Source organism: Apteryx mantelli, chromosome 2 (assembly GCF_036417845.1).
Source record: "Apteryx mantelli isolate bAptMan1 chromosome 2, bAptMan1.hap1, whole genome shotgun sequence".
NCBI classification, from domain to species: Eukaryota; Metazoa; Chordata; class Aves; order Apterygiformes; family Apterygidae; genus Apteryx; species Apteryx mantelli.
Genome location: NC_089979.1, coordinates 145,839,233 through 145,863,648, shown reverse-complemented (window position 1 = coordinate 145,863,648; position 24,416 = coordinate 145,839,233). Strand labels below are relative to the sequence as shown.

General features: G+C 37.3%; 1 protein-coding gene across 1 annotated transcript in view; it reads left to right on the top strand.

Moving 5' to 3' along the window:
- Window positions 1-182: 182 nt before the first annotated feature.
- RUNDC3B (RUN domain containing 3B) overlaps window positions 183-24,416 on the top strand; it is a 53,467-nt gene continuing 29,233 nt past the window's right edge. Inside the window, exons 1-5 of the mRNA XM_067292505.1 lie at window positions 183-333; window positions 6,518-6,633; window positions 15,293-15,426; window positions 18,031-18,116; window positions 23,043-23,132. Coding sequence (XP_067148606.1) covers window positions 230-333; window positions 6,518-6,633; window positions 15,293-15,426; window positions 18,031-18,116; window positions 23,043-23,132 — 530 coding nt within the window. The 5' untranslated portion in view covers window positions 183-229. The remainder of the gene's footprint in view (window positions 334-6,517; window positions 6,634-15,292; window positions 15,427-18,030; window positions 18,117-23,042; window positions 23,133-24,416) is intronic.

Below are 24,416 nucleotides of genomic sequence, written 5' to 3'. Positions count from 1 at the left end.
CGCCGGGGGGCCCGAGCCGCCGCCGCCGTGGGGACCCCGGTGCCTGCTCGTCCGGCCCTTTGCGTGCCTCGGGGCTTTCCTCCTGCGCGCGGCGGGCGGCGGGGGGAGCGCGGGGGCCGCCGCCTCCTCCTCCGCGTGCGGCGGCGGCGGGCGCAGCATCCCTGAGACCGGGAGGCCGGGAACAAAGACTCGGCGCCAGCCCCTGCGGCCGCACCTGCCCCCAGCGGAGATGGCGTCCCTCGGCTTAGGGGGGCTCAACGTGTCCGCCCGCAGGAAGAGCGTCCCGTCGCGCAACGCCGCGGTGGAAAGGCGGAACTTGATCACGGTCTGCAGGTGAACGCCGGGCCCTGCCCTCCGGCCGTGCCGCCTTTCCGTCGCCCCCTCCCCTAGCCGCGGGGACCGTTCCCCCCGCCCCCCCGCCCCGCCATCGTTCCTCCTTCCCCGGCACAGGTGATCGCGGCGGCCGCCGGGGCGGGCAGGGGCAGCGCCGCCGCCGCCGGCCGCCCGGCGCCGGCCTCCGGGGGCCGCGAGCGGCGGGAGAGGGCAGCGTCCGCCCTGACTCAGCTCCTGCGGCCGGCGGTGCCTGCGGGGGGCTTTGCGCGGCCGCGGCGGAGCCCGGGCCGGGGGCGCCGCCGCCGGGCCCGGGGGAAGCCGCGGCGACATGGCAGCCGGGGCGCGGGGCGGCGCGGTTTGGCCAGCGGCACCCGCGCTGCGCCCCGGGCGAAATGCGGGGTGTTTATGGCAGCGGCGGCACGGCAAGGCAAGGCAGGCTCCAAACGCTCCGAAATGATGAACTGGGATTTTTTTTTATCCTAATGCAACTAGTCTTCGTGTAGCGTCGGTTTTTGTTAAAAACATACGTCCAGTTTTAAATTTTACACTTAATATAAGATATATTGGACGCAGAGTGAAACTGAAAGCTGCTGGAGAAGTGGCTAACTGTATGATCTTACCAAAACACTGATGTTGCAGGAGCAGTCTGGAGGAGGCTGTCTTAGGGGATATTTTTGTCTCCAAAATCTAGATCAGATCTGCAGTGTAGCCTAGATCTAGTATATTAAATTTTTTAGTGTCTTAATACCGAGCTTATATAAGCTTAGTAATACTTCATATGGTGTTCCGTGTAAGTCTTTCTACTGCTGTCACTGTCAAATTCCACGCAGCATTTCCACATATGCAGTACTGACCTATTACGTCATAGCAAACTTTTAAGTACACACATATGCTGAAAGCAATGATTCCATTACTTCATTTGTTTCAATTGCTAAATTGAAACGTTGTTGAATAAATTAATTTGAATATTATTTGGAGAATCTCATCAACAAGCTTATATGAGCTATGACATTATTTTAATTTGTACAGATTTTTATAATGGACCAAGACAACTGCTAGGTAATACTGTATCCTCATCAATTAATGCTGCTGCAGCAGTATTTTTAAAAACAGTTTAGGACCCCATGTTCTTCCTTCTCTTGCTTTTATGGTACACTGTTTAATGGGTTTTACAAACTGAATATATCATCCGGTGCTGAAAGGAATCTGTTTCAGTATTCCTTTAAGTCCTAGTATCTAGGTTTCAGCATGGCACCTATACTATTCTGCCTTTTCCAGGGTATTATTTATATCTACTACTATCTGTGAAAGGGAGATGCAACAACACCACAGAAAAAGAATAATAATTTTTTTTCGGACTTGCTGAAGCAGAATAAATTATTATTATTTTTCAGTCTGTGTATTTCATATACTTGTCCTAGCAGTTAAAATGGTGTTGTAACATAGGTAAAGTAGCTTAGGAGTCTGAATGAATTCAGTCAAAAGTATGCGAGAAGGACTACGACAGGAACCACTCAAAAATGGCGTATTATAATTATTTTCAGTAAAACAGTTTAATTTTGCTATATTTTCACAAAACCTGAAATTGCTAGTTTCTGAATACACCTTAAAATTTGGAAAGGGGGATGAGAAGAAAGAAGGGTTTGTGTTATTATGGTTCGCATACGTTTATTTATATTTTTATTTCTCGTAAAAATGTTTAAAATATTTCAGTGCCTTTCTGTAGCTATTACACATTTTCTGTTACTGAAAAATGTTATCTGTTAGGAAATATCCAGATGAGTATCAAAGCTAGGTACTAGGTACTAGTTCATTCCAATCAAAATTCTATGACAATAAGAAATAGAACTGTTTTTTTTTTAAAAAAAAACTCCATTAAATTTGGCCAATACTATTTGCTACCCAGTGGAGGTGAGAGATTACAAGGAAGACATTCTTCTGAATTACCATCTGTTAACAGTCTCTAATAATTGAATGAACTATTTTTCCAAAGCTTCAGTTTAGCAGAGTTTTATTCAGTAGTTAAAACAGGATTTGGATTTTCAGTCTCTTCCTACAGTAATGAAATCCAACTCCTTGTGCAGACATATGGATACTTTCTTATATGGAAGGAACAGTTTATTTCTACTAAAAATTTTGAGTGGCAACGTAGTTACAGGAGGTAATGATAACTTCCATAAACTAATTGCATGTGAAAACAGCTGGTTGTGTTTGTGGAACTGCACAGCAGTGATTTAAATTGCAGTAATTTTTAGGAGGCTTTTTTGAATAAGTATTAACCAAAATACATGTTCTAAGCTATTTCTCCCTCCCCCCCCTTTTCTTTAAGCTTTGATGCCTTCCATTCTCCAGTAAATAGTGCTGGGATTTTGAGGTTGTTTTTGATTTTTTAAGATTCATGGGTCAAAGATCCATATGGATACAGAACCACCCAAAAAGTACAGGCAGGCCTTGGAAGTGAAGATCTTAGCTTAAATACAGAATGTTAGCACCAAACTGAACTACTGGCAGGAAATACATTAAAAACTTTTTTTTTTTTTTTCCTAATATGCCTAAGAGCTGTTGGATCACGATAACATTGACTGAACTGTCAGATTTTGTGTCCAAGCCATGTTCTACAGTGCAAGGAATATCAGTTTATCGTCTTTGGGATTATTCTACATTGATAGTTTACCTCCTTTAAAATTACATGTTTTACCTTGGTTCTCAAATTGCAAACTAATTTTTACAAATTTATTTGAAAAGATGCTTCCAGTCATTTGAAGCAGAATATAACAACGGCAAATAACAAATACCTATACCAGTTGTATTTTCTGCCTATTTCCTGCTTGATTAGAAGCTTGCTCCTGTTTAATAAGTCTTAAAGAGAGCAATGTGTGTTTGGAATTAAGCCTCTAGCTTGTAGATCCACAAAGGTTTGAGTTTGTCTTGGAGTTAAGAATCTACCCAAAAAAGCTTGCTATAAATCTTTCTTATTCAAAAATGTTTTCCTCTCACTTGAATAAGAGTTCAGAAACTCTTCTTAAAGTTGGAGAATTGCTGTTGCTTCTACAGCTGTTTTTTGGCACAAACAAGACTATGTTCGTGACAGGGAAGAATACGTAAAGAGCTGAAAACATCAAAGGTCACAGTGGTTGTTTAGAAACACTGTTGTTTGGATCTCTTTTTGCTCTAGCTGCAGTTACTGTATGCAAAAAATATTGTTGCAGTGAGACATAAGAACAGGTTGGATAAAAGAAATGAAGGCTCTCTGAGCAATAGTTATTGGAGCTAAATTATTCCAGTACTGCTACAGTTCACTGAAAAGCTCATCTTAGAAGATCGTAAATTTGTTTAAAGCCACTTTCGTTTCTTAAGCCCTTTTGCTGCAATTTCTGTGTTAACCTCTGCAATGTGTGTAGACTCTTGCTCAGAGTGCAGTGCTGCAGTAGTAGCCCCGTGGAGGGAATATGAAGTTGGGAACAACAAATGGAAAAAAGAAAGCAGTTTGTCATGAACCTCTAATATTGTATCTTATCTACCTGGACTTTGTTTCTTAATACCACTTGTGTGGAGGTACTTTAGTCTTGACGTTTGCCGCCTTGACTTTCAGTCTGTAAGTATTTTTTTAAAAAAGTCTCCCAGAAAACATTTCCAGTTAGTCAAATTTTGACTGATAGGGTTGTTATCTTCCTGTTTTATGGAAATAAAGTGTACATATTGGCACTGTTTGTCATTTTTTTTCTCCTAAAAGCCATTTTTAGTCAAACTCGACAGAAGTGAAATCTCGTAACTATAAAGGTTGTTTAGGTTTTGTTGTTAGAAGTGTAGAGTAGAGAGCATGGTGGCAGTAGTATGAGCAATTAAAAAGACCATCATTAAAGATAATGGGATGCTAGATTGTCCTTTCTAACTGCACCCCAAGTATTTAAAAGTTGTGGTAACTCATCTCTTTAAAAAATATACAGTATTTTTTTCTTCTACTGAGTTGCTGAATGTTTTAAAGTAAAAAATGTTACTTACCTGTTATTTTAGACAAGTATGTGCTAAGTTCTCTCCCTTTCTGAGTATATCTCCATTTCTGAATATGTATACCATACAGTATTAACTAGTGAACTTTTAAATAGGGCACTGAACAAAGGAAAAATAGACATAGCTACATATTATGTAGTGCTTTGTTTTGCAATTTATGGGTTATGTGATGATCAGATCTCTGAGTTTTAAGATGATGTTGCTATATATATTGTCCAGTTATATTACATTGCCAGCTCACTGGGTTTCTTGTATATGTACCCATAAAGGAATGGTGTGCTGCATCTCCTGTTTTTCATTTCTGCATAGTGTGGGAGGAGCCTTCTTGTTACAGTTAATACTGATTTGGTCAAGGCATTGTTATGTGCATTTGATTTCCAAAATTAGGAGTTTTTTTGTAGATAATTTCACAGGTGTGGTGTAGCTTTGAAGAAACAATTCATTACTGCCATTAGAGCAGTCGCTAGCAGTGCTAGTGACTAGGCACAGGTTTAATGGGCATGCTTGTCTCTCACTCAAAAACGATAAAAATTGTGGGGGAGTTAAAAACTGAGTCATAACTTGACATTGCAGAAGCAGCTTTCTGCCCACCCCCCACTCCCTGCCCTTCCAAAAACACTACAGCAATAATAGGAGCTTGCAGGAAAGGTAGGATGGAGAATCTTTATTCAGAAGTTTACTTGGTATAACATAATTGAAAAAGAAATATCTATCTATCTACATATATATATATGTATATATATATTTACATATATCTAGATAGATAGATAGATATCAGTTCAGTCTCAGCATAATTTAGGATGGTTTCATTTAGTAAATGAGCATGAGGAGGCTGAGCTGCCTTCACTAGAGATGCAGTGAAGTTACTTTTACAGTACAGAGCAATAGTACTGCTGGTTTGAAGAGTCTTATTCCTGCCTGTGTCTACATAGTATGTTGCTGCTTCAGCTGTGCCATAGAACTGTTTGAGTTGTTGTGCTGTGAACCATATTTATTATGGATGTATCCATACTTAAGAGTCACTCCATGCCTCTGCCTCTCAAGTGCTATAAATCTAGACGAATTCACAGTGGGCCCCTTAAATAGTTGTGCTGGCACAACTGAGGGAGCAACGTGCCCTGGCATAGGGTCTGGGATGAGCAGGCAGGGTGAGAGCTTCCGAAGCGGATATTGTTGAACCTCTGGTGTTGTGAAACTATGGCCTCAGGCGCTGGTTGGACTGCATTAATACAAATAAGGGTTGTTGCACAAAGCCCAATAAATATCTCAAAATAGTGTTAATTTTGAAGTTGAGGGCATGTGAAACTTGCCTTGAAACTGAAAACTGAAGAGCGAGGAGCAGAAAGGTTAATTAAAATAGATTATGATAAAATGGAAAAGGGAAGAGAAAAATCTGTATTTGTCATGTTTCTTGTGGTTTAAATTACATTCTCTTAGGATAAAGATAGATAAGTGCAGGTGTAACTAAACACAGCTAAGATTGGGTAATTGGCTGGTAACAGATTATCTGCTTTTGAGACAGTGACTTGATTCAGCCTTTCCAATTACAAACGTTAAATCACATTAATATTTTTTTCTGGCTTAACAGTGAAATAATATGATGCTGGAAAGGGATTAAACCCATTTACGGGAAAATCAACCTGTGCAAGTTAATGTGCAGAGTTAATAGTGGATAAAAATTTACAGTTTTATAATGTGTTTGGGTTATTCTTGCATTAGGATGAAATTACAGTGTTCCCATGATAGGTTAAAGTTTATTCTTCTGATTCTTGGGCATGGATTTGGGGAATAAAAGGAATTTTGAGGGAAGGGTCAAGCAAAAATCATGATGTTTAGGATTATGAAGAAAAATTGCTGTTGAATGCCTTTGAGTGGCTTTTCTCCTACCTTATTAAACCAGTTCAGAGGAGAGGAGAATAATTGGCTCACTTTTACTTAGAAAGTAGGAGGACTTTTGCTTTTCGTTCTTAAAGCTTTATGCCTAAGACCAGCGGTGTTGATTTTATTTCCAGGCTGATTCTTAACGGAGTATGAGTTTACATTGTTCTGACTGACTGTGGAATTGTCCAGGTGGTTTTACGGTTTTTTGTTTGTTTTGTACCAAGTACCCTCTTGCTATAGAGGACCAATAGCTATCTATAAAATTTATGATTGTCCTGTTCTTTCGTTCTAGGTTTTCAGTGAAGACTCTGATTGACCGTTCCTGCTTTGAGACTATAGATGATTCTTCCCCTGAATTTAATAATTTTGCAGCCATTCTGGAACAGATTCTGAGTCATCGACTGAAAGGTATGTTAAAAAACTTTGTTACTGGTCATGTTTTTGCCATGAGAATTTACTTCTATGGAATTAGTGTGTGGCTGTGGAAGCTGCTTGATGTGAAAGAAAGTGTTGGCTTTCTCTGTTCCGTTTTGTCCCTTGTTGTTGCGTTCATGGTTGTTGTCTGGTTACTGTGGAAAAGAAGTCAAGGAAAGAGTTTTGTCAGACACGTTTCCAATGGTCTTGTTGGAATTGTTCTAGGCTGGTAATTAAGGCAGCGGATGTTGCCGTGGTGTTGAGCTCCCTCTGCTCTTCTGCTTTATGTTAAGGCTCTGTTCTAAGAGTCTGGGTCTGTAAGACAGCTGTAGTGTTTTTTACATTAGCAGAAGGTAGAGATAGCACATCTCTGGTGTTGCTCTCATTTCTTCCCTCCCTTCCCTGCTTTTGTTGCCTTCTTTTCCAGAGGCTTTGTGTTTAGGTTCTTTCATTCCCCTACCCCCCGTGGCAAAGCTGGTTTTTGCTGTTGGAATGTTATGGATCTGGATTAAATTGCTTTTAAGAAAGGTCAGTTGAGTCTCCTCTTGTATCAGAGTCAGATGTTGTTCTAATTCAAGAAAATGTCTGTTTGATTTCCTGATTGTTCTAGAGGAAGCAGCTCTGCTGAAAGAACAGCGAGTGCCTTAGCAGTAACAGTCACGAGCAAAGGACTTTGGAAGCTTCTCCTCATTCCTCTGTTCTGTATACAGTTTCTGAAATTGTTTGGGGATTATGAAGGACATCATGCTCATCTAAATATAGATATGTAATATGACAATCCACTCCTTTTCATACTTTTGCTTTTCAATATTCATAACTAGGCTTTGTGAAGAATATTGTGTGTAGGCTGACATTTGAGTAGCACAATTACTACCTGCTGTCATGCTGTCACCGAAAGAAAAAAATTCACACAGTGGGGTAGGAACATAGTGTTTGTCACATTGCGACAAAGATTATTGGAGTGATTATGGGCACTTAGCAACTTGACACTGCTGAGAAGTTGCTCTGTTCCCCCCCCCCAGCTTTAGTGATGTTTGAACAAAAATTGTTACGAACTTTGTTTATTTTTTCTTGCCCAACGTTCTTTTGTTTCACAGCCTATTATTCAGGACAGGAGGTAGAGAGGATGCCAACTTTAACCTTCAACTTCCTTTTGGTTATGAAAGGATTTTGTACTGTATGTTTTTCCTCATTTTTTTCCTTTTTATCTTTACATATTCAAACAAACCGCTATTTATCTTGGGCCAGAATTTTTATTTTTAGTATTTTTTTTCATGTAGTCTGGGAAGTGAAGTTAATCATTTTAGGAGGCAAGCGCTCCTTAATTTTAGTGCAGATACCACAGTGATAGTCTAGCAAATGGGTTAGAGACAAATAGAATTTGCAAATAAAAATTATTTCAAATAAGAAATTGTTGTCTCAGTCTCCCCTTGTAATTACCAGTATGATTTTCTAACTTTACAGAGTTAAATAAAGATACTGAAAAAGGCAGCAACTTGTGCATTGTATTGCAAATGGGGAATTTTTGGTAATAAGCTAGATTGCTGCAAGTGATTACTTTATTCTTTAAAAACTTGAAAGAGAAATTGAGATAATAAAAGTCCTGTGACAATTCAAATTTTAAGAGGATATGTATTATGCAACGCAAGGCTTGAAAGAAATTGCATCTTATTGATGGAAATGACTAATACACTTTGAATGCATACTTTTTGTGGGGGTGGGAGCGCGCTAAAAGCAGACTAGTGATTGCAATGGGTGATGTAAAATATTTTAATGCAGGCAGAACATATATGATGTTTTTGTCTGCGGTAACAGCTTTGATACAATGGAGCCGTATATGCTATCATAGTCCTGTGGCAGTAAAGTGTTACACAGATTGTCCAGGTTTGAGAGTTTGAGTATGTAGACCTTTACTTTCTTAAGGCCACAGTGAATAACAGTTCTTAAAATCTCTAACTTCCATCAGAAGTACAGGGAGGGGGAAGAGGATTTAAATATGTGATTCAATTTGCATTGTAAAGGTTTAAATTTACTTCTATTAGAAAACTTTTACAAGCAACTATCTCATTTGATATTGAAGATGATTTCTTTGAGGAAGGAGCAAAACAGTCTTGATGGAATGCAGCAGCTGTTGCTGCCTACTGGTTTTGTGCTCAGGTAGGATTGAGACAAAACACAAAATGGGAAGGATAGTCATTTTATGGGGAAAAAGTTGGTTAACTGCGGGGATTAGAATTTTGCGCTTTTCCTGAAACAGTTACAATTAAGAATTCTGAAATAATAGTGCCACAAGTCTCATCCTCTTGGCTGTTCTGTTTAAAACGCCAGCTTTAGCAATATGAACACTGTATTCAAACTGATTTTTAGTAGGTAGCTGATCTGAAGTTGCCCGCTCCAAGTAGCACAGGTGTCATTAAACAACATTCTTAGTGGTTTGTTTTTTTTTTCTTTTAAGAATCATTGAAGAATATAGGTTGTAAAGCACTGTCAAAAGTCACCTAGTCTAAGCTATTCTCAAAGGAAGGCTATTTCAAATTGCTCAGGGCCTTTTCCAGTTGTGTGTTGAAAATCTCCATGATTTTTCTTAAACTTCAATGCTGTTTGCTACAGAGTGTTTTTTTTCCTGTTCTCACTTTGTGTTTAGCTAAGTGTTTTATATTTCAGGCAAGCTAGTCTTACTGGTACCTTTCACTGTAAAAATCATTTTGACCTCTTTCATACTGACTTCATGCTCCCGTCCTTTCCTTGGTATTGGCACTGGTCCTCACCTGCTCCTGCAGTGATCCAGTCAGGAAGTCAAATGGGCAGAAAACTAATGGCTTTTCGCGCAGACACACTCCTTCCTCAACCCAACTGCTCTTTTCTTAAGAACATCTTAGATGTGGGCGTCTGTTTAGTAATAAAATAAGGTTGAGGTAAATATGTCAGTTCACACGACACGGATCTGTGTGTGCTGCTTGAATGCAGGTATCTGTTCGTGTGATACAGAAGACTGCATATACATAGCACCGAAACAGTCCCATAAAAGATAAGATGGTATCCTCTGGCTGGAAAGTTGGCCACATCTCTGCTACCTTACAGTTAGCCATATGGTCGTGACAAAAATGGCAGTCAGGAATAGGCCACAGTCTGGCTCACAGCCCGTTTTTAAGAGAGTTTGGGTAAGCTCTATTAATTGTTTTTGCAGGGATTCCAAGCCCTTGGCTGCCGCTGTAGAAAGTGGAGAGATACTTATCCCTGTAGTGTGTAATGTATGTGCAGTAAACCTGCTACTGCGCGGAAGTGTTGGCTTTTTCTGTGAATACAGAACAGATGAAATATCCTGAGGAAGATATTTCATGGCAAGGGCATGTGGCCCTTCCTGCCCTTAAAATAAGCTATTTGGCATGCCTGCTGATAAGACTTGACATTACTGGACTAAACAATTGAGGATTTTGAAGAGGCAGGAGAAAAGGAGCAAGAGAAAGAAGAAAAGTGATTAATTACTCATTTATTTCTGGTCAGGAATAAAAATTTACATGGCTTTATAATGAAGGGCAAAATAGTAGGGGGGTTTTGTCTGGATACAAAGAGAACATATTTGAAGGTCTCTGGACCAAATAGGAGCTATAGCCCTGAATGAGGATTTTACAAATTTCTACGAAAGTCTGCATATTTAAGAATCTTTAAAGCACGGTAATTTTAGGAGAATCATTTTTTCCCAGGTAGTTGTTTGGAATTTGTTCCTGTCTTAACATTTGTGTACTGTTGTGATTAAGCCATATCTTGCATTGGCATCTTCTTGTTTTGGCAGCTGACCACAGATTTTCAGATATGTTACCTATAAGAGTGTGTGTGTGTGTGTTTGTGTTTGTTTTAATCTGATCAGCTGAGTAAATATAGTTGTTGTAGATGTGACAGGGGCATCAAAAAATTGTTCAGCAACAGAATTTGGGATTTGATCACAGACATATCTTAGCTGACTCAAAATCTGAAGCCACTTCAAAGTGATGCATGTATTGTCTTTACTGCATCATAATATTGTATGATTTTCCACCCAGAAATTTAATTTACATGCCGTGGCCTATCACTTTGAGTTAGTTTTAATTAACTAGCAATGAATGACATTAATAACTACTGTAGCTTTTTATGGCCATCATCTCAAACATATTTTTGAAAACTATTGTCATGTGTATGTATTTGTTGACTTTGTTTTTTATTGTAATGTCTTTTACAGGAAAAAGTGTTTATATCTAAACTGATAACTAGTATGCATGCTTAGAAATAGTTTTGGGATATAGATTAAAATTTGTGACCGATAATGTATAGTGCACCTTGCTTATGATTTTTGTAATTTTTGCACATCATGCTTACTATGAGTGTGCTAGTCATTTGTACATTTAATTGCATTTACCATAATGACATAAAGGAGTATGCTCTACTATGCTATTTTGATGCTTAAATAACTTTGTGTGCTTTTTTTCCTGTAAGTATGTTTAAAACATACTGTAAATATGTCAAAAGTTTCTGCTAGAGCTGTCTGCGCGAGCTGCTCATCTCTATCCATCTTTCATCTATGTTATTCCTAATTTGCTAGTGACTGAGACATTTGTTGGTGTTTTTTCTTTTTCCTTTTCCTTTTAGAAAACTTGCTATGAACAGTAAGCTTAGAGGGTGGTCAGTGCTGCTTGAGCAGGAAGATAAATGTAATAATTCTCCTCTCGCCTTTCTCCAAAATGTTCTAGTTTTATGGATCATCAGTAACCCGATGGCAGTAATGGTAATGGCCATACTAGCGATGTCACTGGTAAATAAAATTCTGTTCAGTCCTTGCACTATCATCTTCATAGTAAGATGAATTACTAAATTTAATAATTTACTTATGAAACAGTGTCTGCAGTGCACATCTTATCCCTGGCTGTACATTTTCATTTTATTTATTTAAGAAAAATGCATATTGTTACCCGCTATCTCATGGAGCCTCTTTTTTCTTAAGAAATGACTATTAATAACATTTACGTTAATGAAAAACCCCTGAGTTCTAGTAAAGCTTTAAAAGCATAAACACTGGTTACAGAGAAAAAAGGATATGAATTATATCTGCAGAAGAAAAATTGCCTTTGTAGGTATAGGTCATAGGAGAGGAAGAAGGATTTTTTTTAAGTGAGTAAGATGCAGCTTGTAATGCTGCTCATCCTAAGGCAAGTCTGCTGGATAAAAGAGTTGAGGTGATGGAGATGTAGTGGGGATGAAAAAGGGAGGGCAAGGAAATAAGAGCTGAAGGCACTACTGTCGTGAAGAAGGTCAAGCCTAAGCATATACTTGCTGTGGCCCTTTGTTTTTTGCTCTCATAGTCATAGTGTTATGTCAAAGTGCCATTCTAAGCAGAATAGCTTTTGTTACTAGATTTAATATTTCTAGATCTGTATTGACCCTATTACTGTTTTTTGGCTGAAAAGAAATAGTAGAACTCTTGTGTAATTTGTGGTTAGGCTCATTCTCCTTTTTCTGTATGGGGAAAAATCTTAAACCAATTTATAACTGTCTTGGAAGACTGGGTTTATGAGCTATTGTAATTTTTTTTTATTTTTTAATGACTCATTCTGCAGGCCCAAAATAAAGAGTAGGTACCATAGGAATTCCTCAAAGAAATATCATCCTATTGTATTATTAACAAATTATATTAAAACTTATTTTTTGCAGAATGGACTAAATTTGCTGTGCACAAAATTATGATACTGGAAAGTTTGGAAGAAACCTGCCTGTACCTTACAGCAGTCTAGTAGTTACTGCTTTGCAACTACAGAACTTTGTTTTCTAGATAGAAAATTGGCCTGTGAATGAGTAGGAATCAAACTGTTTTAATGTCTTATTTGAGCAGAGTTTCTTGGGAATGAAAAAAGATCTGAAAAATAGCATTGGAGATGTCTATATCTAGTTGTCAGACTGGAGCAGAAATAGGTGATAAGAATAGGTGCATAACAGTATTGAAAAATATAGTGAAATACAAAATTTGATAATATCGTTTCTATTTACTTTTTGATTTTATGCCACAAAGTTGCATTCATTTGAACAGTATTTAATATTAAACTTACAGCTTCCGTGTTTACCTAACAATTTCGATGGACTGACAAAAACAATAATGGCATTTCTGTTGGAATAGCTGTAAGCTTCTGTATCTTCTGATGGTATATATGAACTTGATTGCAAAGACCACATACTCTTTGTTGCTTGGATCTTCCAGGAAACTCCCTTTCCTTCAGATCATTGACAGAGTACAAGTTGTATTCTAAAAGTTAAGTTTTAAGTCAATCGTGACCCCTTAAAATCTAGCTATAACTTTACCTTTCTCATTCCTTGCGATGTCCTGTGGCTATGTACATTAAGTTCATTAATTGAGGGCCAAGCAGATTTTCAGACACTGAAAGTGCTTCAAATTGTAGTAAATATACAGCTTAATATCTTATTTAATAGTTTTTAAAATGCACTCTCCTCTATTCTCTAACAGGCTTTCCCGCGATTTTCCTCTATATATGATAGTTATGAAAGTGTTTGCTTCAGATGGTGTTAGCTGCTAGAGTGTGGGCAAGATTTAAAGCTCTAAGGAGAAAATAGTGCATTGTAGATGTCCTTGGTTCATGACAGGAGCCTGCTGTGAGTCTCAAGTGAAGACAATTCATGCTGAAGTCTGAAAGGCACCATATCCTTGTAGAGAGCTGCTGCAAGATGAAAACCTAGTGTTATATCAGAGCATACTGTAATTATGGCCAGCTTGCTTCATTGATCAGTGTAAGCCAAATACTCTGTGTAGTGGTTTCTACTTCTGTTATAAAGGTATTTTTATTTTTAAGTTACACATGTGCTTTTCAGATGTTCATTGGTCAAAGGAATTGCTTTGCCACATATTACTGGCTCCAGAAAACTATGGAGTGAAGCTTCCTGTTGAGTTTTTGTTTTTGTTTTTTTTTTTGTTTTTGTTTTTTTTTGCAGAAAATACTCTATCTTTAAGATAGAGTTTGATAAAGCCACAAAAGTTATTGCATGATATGCTTGCCTTTATTAGTTTGGACTGGAATTGGTGACACAAAGTCATCTTCACACTTACACTCCATTTAATTTTGCAGGTATAATCCAGGGTAGAAATGTTTCTGATACAATTAAGAATATGAAAAGTATCAGTAGCTTTTTGGTATTGTAGAATGCTGTTGAATTCTTGTTGCTGTCCACGATACTTCATGTTTCAACAAAAACAGTGATTTGTAAGAGCAGTTACCTTATAGAAAAAGACGACTTTTTTTTGGTCCTCAAAGCTGAGAAAATGCCTACAGTAACTCTGGAGCTCTTGTTTCTTTGGGATACTAAGTAGTATATATTAATTTCTTCATGGTTTTTGTACAAGTCTTTCATCAAGCTTTGAATTTGCTGAATAAATTCATGTGGGAAAGTAAACAGATGGGCCAGAAAGTGAAGCAGCAGGTACCCTGGGGGAAGAGAGGGGTAATACCTTGAATTTCTTAGGTCCATAGAGGCAGATCTTCAGCTGAGACACTACGCTGGCTATGCGTGGAGCCAAGGCATGTCATACTAGATAAAGATATCCTTGGCATCATATTTTGGTATTTTATTTTCAGTATGTATGATTTTCAGTATCAGTCTAATATATTCTTCCTAAAAATCTGAGCTTTCTAATGGCAAAAGAATAAAAGTCTTTCTGATAAATTAGTACAACTTCAGAAGTAAAACTCAAGACTTCAAATAACTTTAAGAAGTTCTCTTTTTACAGGGAAAAGAGGGTTTGCATGTTACATTATAATGGCAATAGCCAGAGGGCAAAGTTGCTCTTTTTTGAGTTCTGGGTTGCACTGGTATGCTGGTCAGTCTGCAGACTGCTGCTGGCCTGCTGCCCCTGGGCTGAAACTGGCTTTGGGGGCGCAGTTGCAAGCAGTAGGTACTTTTGCCTTTAGTAAGGCAAAACTGCAATACATTCCAAGCTGGAAAGAAATCCAAGGTTTTTGGCTAAAACTCCAGAAAAGACGTCGACTTACTCGATGTAATTCAGTCAACTTCCCAAGGAGTGTTCTGTGTGTACTCTAAATAAAGTAACTTGTGACTGCAGAAGCTGTTAGATCATGCATCAATTTCTGCTTCAGTGAAAGGCCATTTTGTAAAGTTCCAAATCTGCTCTTAAAATAAAGATAACACTACCACAGCAAAGACTGACCTTTAAAGAAATCATAAAGCAACAAAATTATCTATACTTACCTGTATTGATTGGATACATGGTACTACCTAACACAAATAATAGAAATGCTTCTTGCATCATAGTTTTGAGTTATAGCAGTGTGTACTGTACTGTGACTTAAAAGTCCTGTGAAGAACTCTGTTTTTTTTCTTGTTAATATGCCATAAATACTCAACAAAATACACATATTTACACAAAAGCCCCAAACTTCTGTCTTCATATTGGTTGCAAATCAAGGTGAGCTGTGCAATGCAAGCCACTTTTCATACCTGCACAGCCAGGTTTTAGTAGGAATTTGTAGGCCTGCTAATGAGAGCCCTGTCTGTGTAGACAACATGAAGGAAACATGGGGCAGCATTTTATTTTTGCTTATTTCTAATAAGCAGGGAGGGGGTTTCCTGAATCTTCACGTATCTTGTATTTTGATTTAAGGTCAGATCACCTGGTTCGGCTATGAAAGTCCTCGTAGTTTCTGGGACTACATTCGAGTAGCTTGCCGAAAAGTCTCTCACAATTGCATCTGCAGTATTGAGAACATGGAGAATGTCAGTTCTTCTAGAGCTAAGGTAGGGAAGAAAAAGGTCAAATTGATTTTGCAATACTCTTTCTTCTGTGTAAAATGTAGCTGACATTTCTGCTCCCAGAAGAAAAACATATTTCTAAGCTTACCCCACAAAAATTTTCAGAAGTTTGAAATAATTATTTTCTGATCTGTACCTTAAAAAAACCCCAAAACCTCTGAATGTGTTTTCTTTTAAATGTATGTTGTTCAGTAGAATAAAACTCAAATTCTCTATTCATTGGGTATATTGTATTATAGAATGATTGCCTTCACATTTTCTAACTCATAATTTTTGGAAAATGCGTTATGGTGAGGGAATTAAGTTCATGTGGGCAAGCCTATCAAATATTAGTTTAAAATTGTAGAAGTGTGATTTATTTTTAACCTAGGGATCAATTTACTTTCGATATAATTTATTTACCAATAGAAAAGAAGGGATTAGTACTTGAGGGTTTCTTTGTGTGATTGTTTGTGCAGGAAACCTTTGATGGACTTTAATATATTTGCTAATAAAGATCCAGCATTTTAAAGGACCTGTATATAAATGACATCACAATTTATGATTGTAGTTATGGTGGAACTGTTAATGAAAGTAACAATTTTACTATGTTTATACACATACGAACTGAACAAGGATCAACTTTAAACTGACCTATCATTAAATTTTAATAGTGTGAAACACTATACTACATCTTAAATATTGTTTGATGTTGGGCAGAGATTACAATTTTTTTCCTAGATTGAAATCATCCCTTTAAATAGCTTGTATTTCCATCTCTCTGTGTAAATCAGCCCTGCTTGACAGTTGAGAATCTTCTGACTTGAAAGTGCGGGTAGAGGATGCACAAATTAATGTTGTTGATTTTTATTTCTAAATGAACTGGAAGAGGTTCTTTGAACAGCTGCCCAAACTCTGTTTCGTGGCTCTTTTAAAATCTGCTGGTTCCAGATTGTGATTATATTCTTATTCACAGCTGATGTCATTGCTGAGGGGGAAATAGCTTGCTATACACAAAAACTTTATAGCGCCTTTTGCTGGAAGTAGTATGTAATTTTTTTGAGGGGCATGATTGTTATTAGTCTGTGTTAAATTAGCTGTATTAGCATAACCACAGTTTTCCTCAGTAAAAGATAATGCTTAGATTAAGCAGGACCTCCAATCTACTAGTGCTTTGAGCAGCCATTCTGATGATCCATAGTATTGCAGAACAGCTTGTTTGCCACATCAGCTGTTGCTCCTTCCTTGTTTTATATAGAACCAGTTTTAAATTTTATATATAAATGTATCTGTAGCCATAATGCGTGTGAAGATTTTGAGACAGTAGAGAGCTCCATGGCAAAAAGCTATGACTGTTTCTTCCTATTCAGGATATCATGTGCTATTCCTGGCACTCTATTTACTGGAGTATTGGACTGATGATTTAAATCATGCAGTTTTTCTTGGTTGTGTTGAGAGCTAGAAATTCAGATAATTTGGAGAATTTACTCTCTGAATACTCTCTGGAGAGATTTGCATCCGAGAATCTGATGAATGTATTGCTTACCTTTAAAATAAATCTCATATATTTCCGAGTTCTCAGATTTTCACAGATATTAATATTTAAATTTAGTAAATAATAAGATGTAAAACTATTTTCTAAAGTATTCTTATAAATAAATTCAAATTTCCTTTTCCTCTGTGGAAGGTTCCATATCAAATATTAAACAAATACACTAATTTTTGCAAATTATTGATTTGATATTGATTATTAATTTGAGCAGTGTTCAATTTTTTTAAAAGCGTGTGTGGGCATATTTGGGCAGTCCATACCTGAAAGGACTTTTAAACTATAATCCTGTTGTTATTGTTATGTTAATCCATATAATTAAACTATAATCCTGTGCACTAGACCTGTCAGGTATATGCATAGTGCAAGCATACATTCTTAAAGGTTATTTTTAAAGTTACTACTGTTATTTGTAGGACTTGTTTGAATAAAATTTTGGGTTTGGACTACAAGCTTTAAGCCACTTGGATTTGATTTAATTTCTGTATATGATGAGTACCTTGTATCATGATATTCCTGCTGAGAAAAATTTAAGGCTGTGGTTTTTTTATACAACTTAGTCAAAATACATTGCTGAGTTATAAACAGGCTTTTGATTATTATTTTTTATTGATCTCACAAATATTTGAATGGATGCAGTGAACTGATTTTTACTTAAATCACCTTTAGGTGGGTTACTGCTGCTTTTATAGTGGAAGTGATTTGACACTTCCAATACCATTGTCTTTGAAACAAAAAGTTTTCTGCCCTGGGCTGCTAGCACTTGGGTACTTGAGATTCTTAAAAGGCTGGAGAGTATAATTAAAATAAAAACCATGTTTTGTGTTTCTCCAAATTTTGGAATGTAATTTAACACTAAAATGTATTTTTTTAAAAAAAACATATTCTATTTGTATTACTTCTATAATGAAGTATATCTTAGCAACAATTTCTGCTTATGGTTATTTGAGACAAACCAGTTATCATCCAGATAAATCAATTTTATTCATTGTCAGATGTAAAGTTAAAAGTGTCACATTCTATAAGATTTTTAAATGTTTGATATCTGTTTTTACTTTCAGGGTCGAGCCTGGATCAGAGTAGCACTTATGGAAAAACATTTGTCTGAGTACATTTCCACAGCTCTGAGAGACTTCAAAACAACCAGGTCTCTAAGACTTGTATTTATGCAAAATTTTTGCAAATGTTGCTTGAGCAGAGGGCTTAGGTTTGGGAGTGAATGTTTCACTTGATTTGTGCAAGACTAGTATAACTAGTGAAAGAGATGTAAACTAGTAAAAGATATCTGGAGTTAATATTAATTGATCAGATGTTAACACAGGTAAAATTGAAAATTGTGTATCCCTTTGTGATTAAAAAAAAACAATGTGGAAATTTGTCTGGAATTCTTGAAAGGTCAAAAGAGAACATAATCTTTCTAAAGAAGGAACTAATTTTAAAAATGTAGCCTGATATGGATAGAAGATATAATGTTCCTTTCAAAATTAAGTATGGTTGATAATTATTTTTTACTGAGTCTTTAGGGCTTTTTTTTTTTTTTTAGAGTTATAAGAACTTTTCCTGAAGGAGAAAGGAAGAGAATTCCAGGAAACCTGAGACATACAGAACAGAATTTGTGATCAGGCATGGCTAGGATTCTTGATGTAATCTGTAAAATGTATAACATATTTTTGTTGTACCCTCTGATGTTTGATGCTATTATGGACATGAATATTCATTGTGATTAAAAAATATCCTTGCAGTTTTGGACTGGTTCTAGAGGACATATTTATTTGTTATATGATGCTTTATCATAGAACAAAGGCATCTTGTAGATCTGTGAAGAAGTCATCTAAACAAGAGTGAGGCTGCACCTGTAACACGTTGTGGTACCTTATATTGAACTGTAAAAGATTTAGATGTTCTGAATGGAATATTTAAACAATAAGAATTTTTTATGTAATGACTTCTGTTGATTTAGGGTATTATTTCTATTTGTAATAATATTTGTCCACAGATCTCAATGTATTTTGCCAATATTAAGATGACTTTGAAACACAACTAGGTAAACTTCCCATTTTATTTAAGTTTCCAGGCCTGTCTTTTTTATTTTATCCAGATTTGCTTTCACTTACAGTAAACAAGAAGCTCATAAAGCAAAGAAACTATTTCTGGTAAAGATTTATTCAAGTTGCTTCAAACTGAAGAGTTACTTGGGTTTTTGAGGGGGAGATGAGGAGGAAGAAGAGGGTCACAAGCAATTTAGTTAAGTAGTACATTCTTTGTCCCTGTTTGGTAGTTCAGTTTGTTTGCTAGTGGATAACAGTGGCATTAGCAGTTTCAAATTCACTTATTTGAGCACGCTAATGTTTCAAATATTTGAATGTTCTTTCAGTGGTACAGCTTTAGAAAGCAAACTTGCTTGTATTCCAAACATAATAGGTACAATGTTTACTTTGTTTTAAAATAATATCTAAAATACATCTAATAAAATTAATAGTTACAATTTCAGATCTTGGTAGTGTGGATTTCAAATCCACTAGCAACAATGGACATGTGCTTTTTCCATGTGGGGTTTCAGATACCTAATAAGTGACTTGATTTTTCATGATGCTTTGCTTTATCATTTTAAATTATATATTGTGCTATATGTATATTTAATATTATATATATATAATATGCATATATATTACAAATATGTGTATATGTATAATATATATGATTCATTTATCGTGCTGTTAGCACTTCTTAAACCTGGCTTTCTTGCTTAAGTGCCTGATCTTAAGCCCAGTCTTTTAATGAAGCAGTACAATTATTAATGCTGGATCTGCATATTACCAGAACACTTAGTGGGGATTGGATTAAGGATGGGCACATAATTATTCTTCTGTCAAATTGGTCAGCACAAACTTTAATGTGTTAATGCAGACTGGCCTTTGTTTTGGGAGGTGCCAACTGCAGAGCACTGAGAGAAGATCTGCGAGTTTTCCAAGGGAGCTATTGTTTTGTCTGCACTGCTGTAGGTCATTTAAGAAACATGACCACTGTCAGACTAGCACTTGCATTTCCCCATTTTAAGTATGCCGTACCTTTTTTTGTGTGATCACTTCCCAGGTGCCATTTACAAGCTGTAGTGAACATCAGTGCAGGTTGGTACCTGGCAGTGATTTTATAACTCTCAGTGAAAAGATATGTAATCTGCTTGTATGGGGAGCAATGTTTCCAGTTCACAAATCAGACTGTAAAGTCCATCTCGCTTAGTATTCTGTCTCTGATAGTGGCCAGTTTAGCCTCCTGGTACCCTTTTTGAAGTCAAGGGCTGGAAAGCTGAGTCAGTACTTCATAGTTTCAGTGCCAGGACTCTTTAATCTCTGACTTTCCAGAGCAGGCCCTGAGGAAGTCTCCTAGATCTCTTGTTTCTACTGAGAATGTCCAAGGGCTTGGACATCTTGTTCCTATGCAGCAAATCGATGTCTGTTATGAAACTGCAAAAGTAGGACTTATGACAGTGTGCATTATAACAGAGTCCAGACAGTCTTTGGAGCTGTGCCCCAAAATGTGTCTGTTCTGGATGCTTGCCCTGCAGCCAACTCAGCCTCTCACTAAGCCACCTCAGTACTTTTCAGTAGTTTTATGCAGTTCTTCAAACAGATGGGGCTTTTGGTAGGGCAGCGTTGCTGCCGTTGTATGGCTGAAGGATAGCTTGTCACCAGGAAGCTGGCAACTGCTTGAAATAATACATGGTTAGAATGTATAGGTGGACGGCGTCTCAGTTTCTGTAAGTGACCTCTCCTTAGCTTTGGTGCTGAACAGCCCTCTGTTTCCCTCTTTTCAGCTGTAATGCACAGGCCTGTTGTGGTGATCTTTCTGCTCTGCTGCTGCCAAGACTCCTTGAACAGGAAATGGAAGTTGTTTGCTTCTTTGCTAAACAGACCAAATGCCTTTCTTACCCTTGTTTACAAATTCTTATCACAAGGCCGTGCAGAGCAATGGTGGATCCTATTTGCCTGCCTTGTGCATAGAACATTTCTACCTGGAAGTAGCTTCTTTGGTGACTGGCAGGAGAAAATTGGAATAAATGGGAAAGGATGTGGAGGTGATGTGGGCAATATAGACTAAAAAATGATTGCTTTATTGGTGGCCATTCTGAAGCGGTCTTCACATCGGGTGCTTAAGCCAAAACAACTGTGCCATGATTCTATTACTTCATACAGTGTTGGGGGACCTACAAATGTCTGAACAAGCTTGTCTTCAAGCTTGTGACCTGTGCCAGCTCTGTAGAGAAATTTGTATATGTCAGGATATGCGAAGAGTATGCTACCTTGCTGATTTAAGGTAAATCTTAGTTTTGTAATTCTTAACACATTGACCAGACCTCAAATCTCAGCTGATAACCATTTGTGAATTAGCTGCTCAGCTTTAATATACTGCATTTGATCCTAAGCACATGTTTCTTTTCTCAGAACTGCTATCATGTGGTTCTGGCTCAACAAATGTGATAAAGAAAGGAACCCTGAATGAAGAAACAAAAACTTAAAAAAAAAAAAAAAATCCTGAGAGTGGAAAAGAGACCATGCACCAAGCTGCCTTACGTGAGGTTTTGGGAACCTGTTCAGTTTCTGGATTTTCATTGTCTTTTTGGGACACTTCTGATCCAAGAAAGTGCCAACTTCTCTGCTTCCACTCACCTTCGTTCTCATTTTTTCTCAAAACAAGCAAACTGCACTCAAAAAAGGAGAGCTCTGGATGTCTCACAGATAATCCTTGTATTATGTAAATGTCCTCACTTAAGCAGTGATCAGGCTCCTGTAGTAGGGAGAACAAACTCTTCGGGCCCATGAATCTTGTGCTATTTTTTGACATCCTGTAGTTTTGTCTCGGAGCATAAATTTACTTTTCTTGAGGTCTGTTAATTGATGCGTTTTAGTGGCAGTGGTGCGGTACACTGCATTTCTTCTGATTCTTCGGTGAACTCTGAACTGATCCAATACCTCTGCATAGGTCCAGCAGCAATGTCTGAATCTAGCTGATTTCCAAATGACACAGTTAGAAAAGAGGGCTAAGACAGCTACGTCAATCATCTCAGAATGATAAACACAGTAAAGGTGCAAGAAGGGACTTAAGGAAAGGCCTGTAGGCAGAGGGAATTCCAGTCTGCGTGGTGTAATATGTGATACACAGGTGCACATACAAAGTTATTCCTCTTTCTTTCAGAGGTTATTCCTTTCGTTCCGAACAAGTGTGATCTGTGTAGTGGATTTGTATCAGTTCAGCACTTACGTTATGGTGTCCTAAACCTTGTTTTTATTTAATTCTGATTGTAATTGCCCTTAATGTTGTTCCTGTCAATAGTTCCATTAGAGTCAATTAAATGGAAAAAGAAAATGGAGGTGTTGATCATTAAGTTCCTAGGTAAGGATTTTGAGATCAGTGTGTTAAGTTTTAAAACTTTGACCAATGGGTGTTTTACAATAAAAAATTGTGTTAAAAGACACTCCTTTAATTTAATTCAATTTAAAATCTTGAAATAACTAGAGGCAAAGAAATGCTAGCATTTGGTTTTTTTTTTTTTCAGCATGCAATATTCTTAGAACACGTACACTATCTGGAAAACAGCTAATTTGTAATAAGACTGATTTGTGAAAAATAGTTTGAAAAAAACCAATCAGCTACTGAAAATCAGAAGTGAATGTTGAATCTTAAAAGAGCCTTCAAGTAAAATTGAGAGAGAACAATTTTTTTATTTATTATCTTGTATAATTATTCTTCGAATGTACACAGTGCAAATTCTTCCTTTCAGCAGTAAATAAGATATCTTCATCTTTTTCTTTGCATTTTGTCCATCCTAGTCTAATGTTTCTTAGGGCTAATATTATAAATTCTTTTTGCTTTTGTCTGAATGTTTATTCTGTGTTCTGTGGTGTGCAGTTTGTTTGTTTTATTTGAAATGAAATATGAATTCCCTCAGGGTTCACATGGGCTGTTTTTATTTGAATTGGATTTCTCAGTTTTCTGTTAACTATGAAAAACCTTAATACTTAGGACAAAATGGTGGTAATTGAGCTAAGGTTTGGGGTGTTTTTTTTTCTTGAAGGAGATTTTATGAAGATGGAGCAATCGTTCTTGGTGAAGAAGCAAATATGCTTGCTGGTATGCTGTTGGGACTCAATGCAATTGATTTCAGGTATTGAATTTGCATGCTTCATAACGAAATGCTGAAGGGAAATACTTGTAAAGAGATGCATTATGGAAAACATCACTAGCTTCCCTTGATAGTTTGGGAGACAAAACTGATGTATCTTGTGGGGGGGAGCGGCGGCGGAGTGACTGATCTTGAGTAGCTCTTGGAAATTGCGCACTAGTTTACATAGCTGAATGATTACATTGTTTTCAAGACTTTAATACATGGGAGAAAGATTATCAAAAGTTTTATCAGGGAAGATGTATCAAACCTATTTAGTGAAACTTACATTTGAATCTTTTAAAATTATTTTAAAGTTTTAAGGAAAACAATGCGATTGAGTACATGGTTGACCACTGGTACTCAACGACAGCATTGTAATTTCATATGTAGAGGGTGTAGGTATCTTTAACTTTAGCAGTCTTAGATTTTTAAAAGCATAACCTACAAATGTGTTTAATGTGTGTTATAAGTAACTGCAATTGCAAAGTATTACCAGATTAAATTAATTCACCTTTGAAATCTCTAGCCAGACTTCTTTGTTTTTTGCTATACAATTAATACTGTGTTATTTAAGGTAATGAAGGTGCAGGCATATCTGAGATAATAATGATAAAATCTGGGTTATGAGTCTGAAAAGCAAGCTATAAAGACTAGTGTGCGGATGAACAGATCTAACCTGCCTTGTGCACAGCCATGTTAATATGCTTGGTTGGGCGCTTAGCCTCATACAGAGCCACTGTGGAAGTGGTTTTACCATACAGCATGGGCCAAAGGAGAGTGATTGTGCTTTTCTTTATTCTCCTAACAGTACACTGTTAATGTGTACACTGCAGCAGCAGCAATAATGCTTGTGGCAAACCAGTTTAGGAGATAAACTAGCAGAAAACAGGACATTCTCAACAGATGCACTAGTGTTTGACTCTATTGCCAAAATGCCTGTAGAGATTTAGTCCAGCTTATGTACCCTTCTACCCCTTTTGGGACTTGTTGGACCCTTCTGTGAGCCAGTTTAATTTATTAAAGAGTAAAAAACATACCCAGCAAGAAGCCTGGATAGCTTTTTGTCATTTGCTGCTTTGGTTCACAAAAGCATCCTATTAGTGGTAGGGATGGTGGGACCATAAAGCTGGGAGTAGGAAAGGAAAAAAGTGCTGAGTAATGTCTTCCCTTTCTGGTGGCAGTGAACCTTTAGTTCAGCTGCCTGGGGAATTGCAGCTGGATGCTAAAGGAAAAAAATAATTCAGGTCTAGCTGCTGAGCTATAATCTCTGTAAGTGCAAGTACC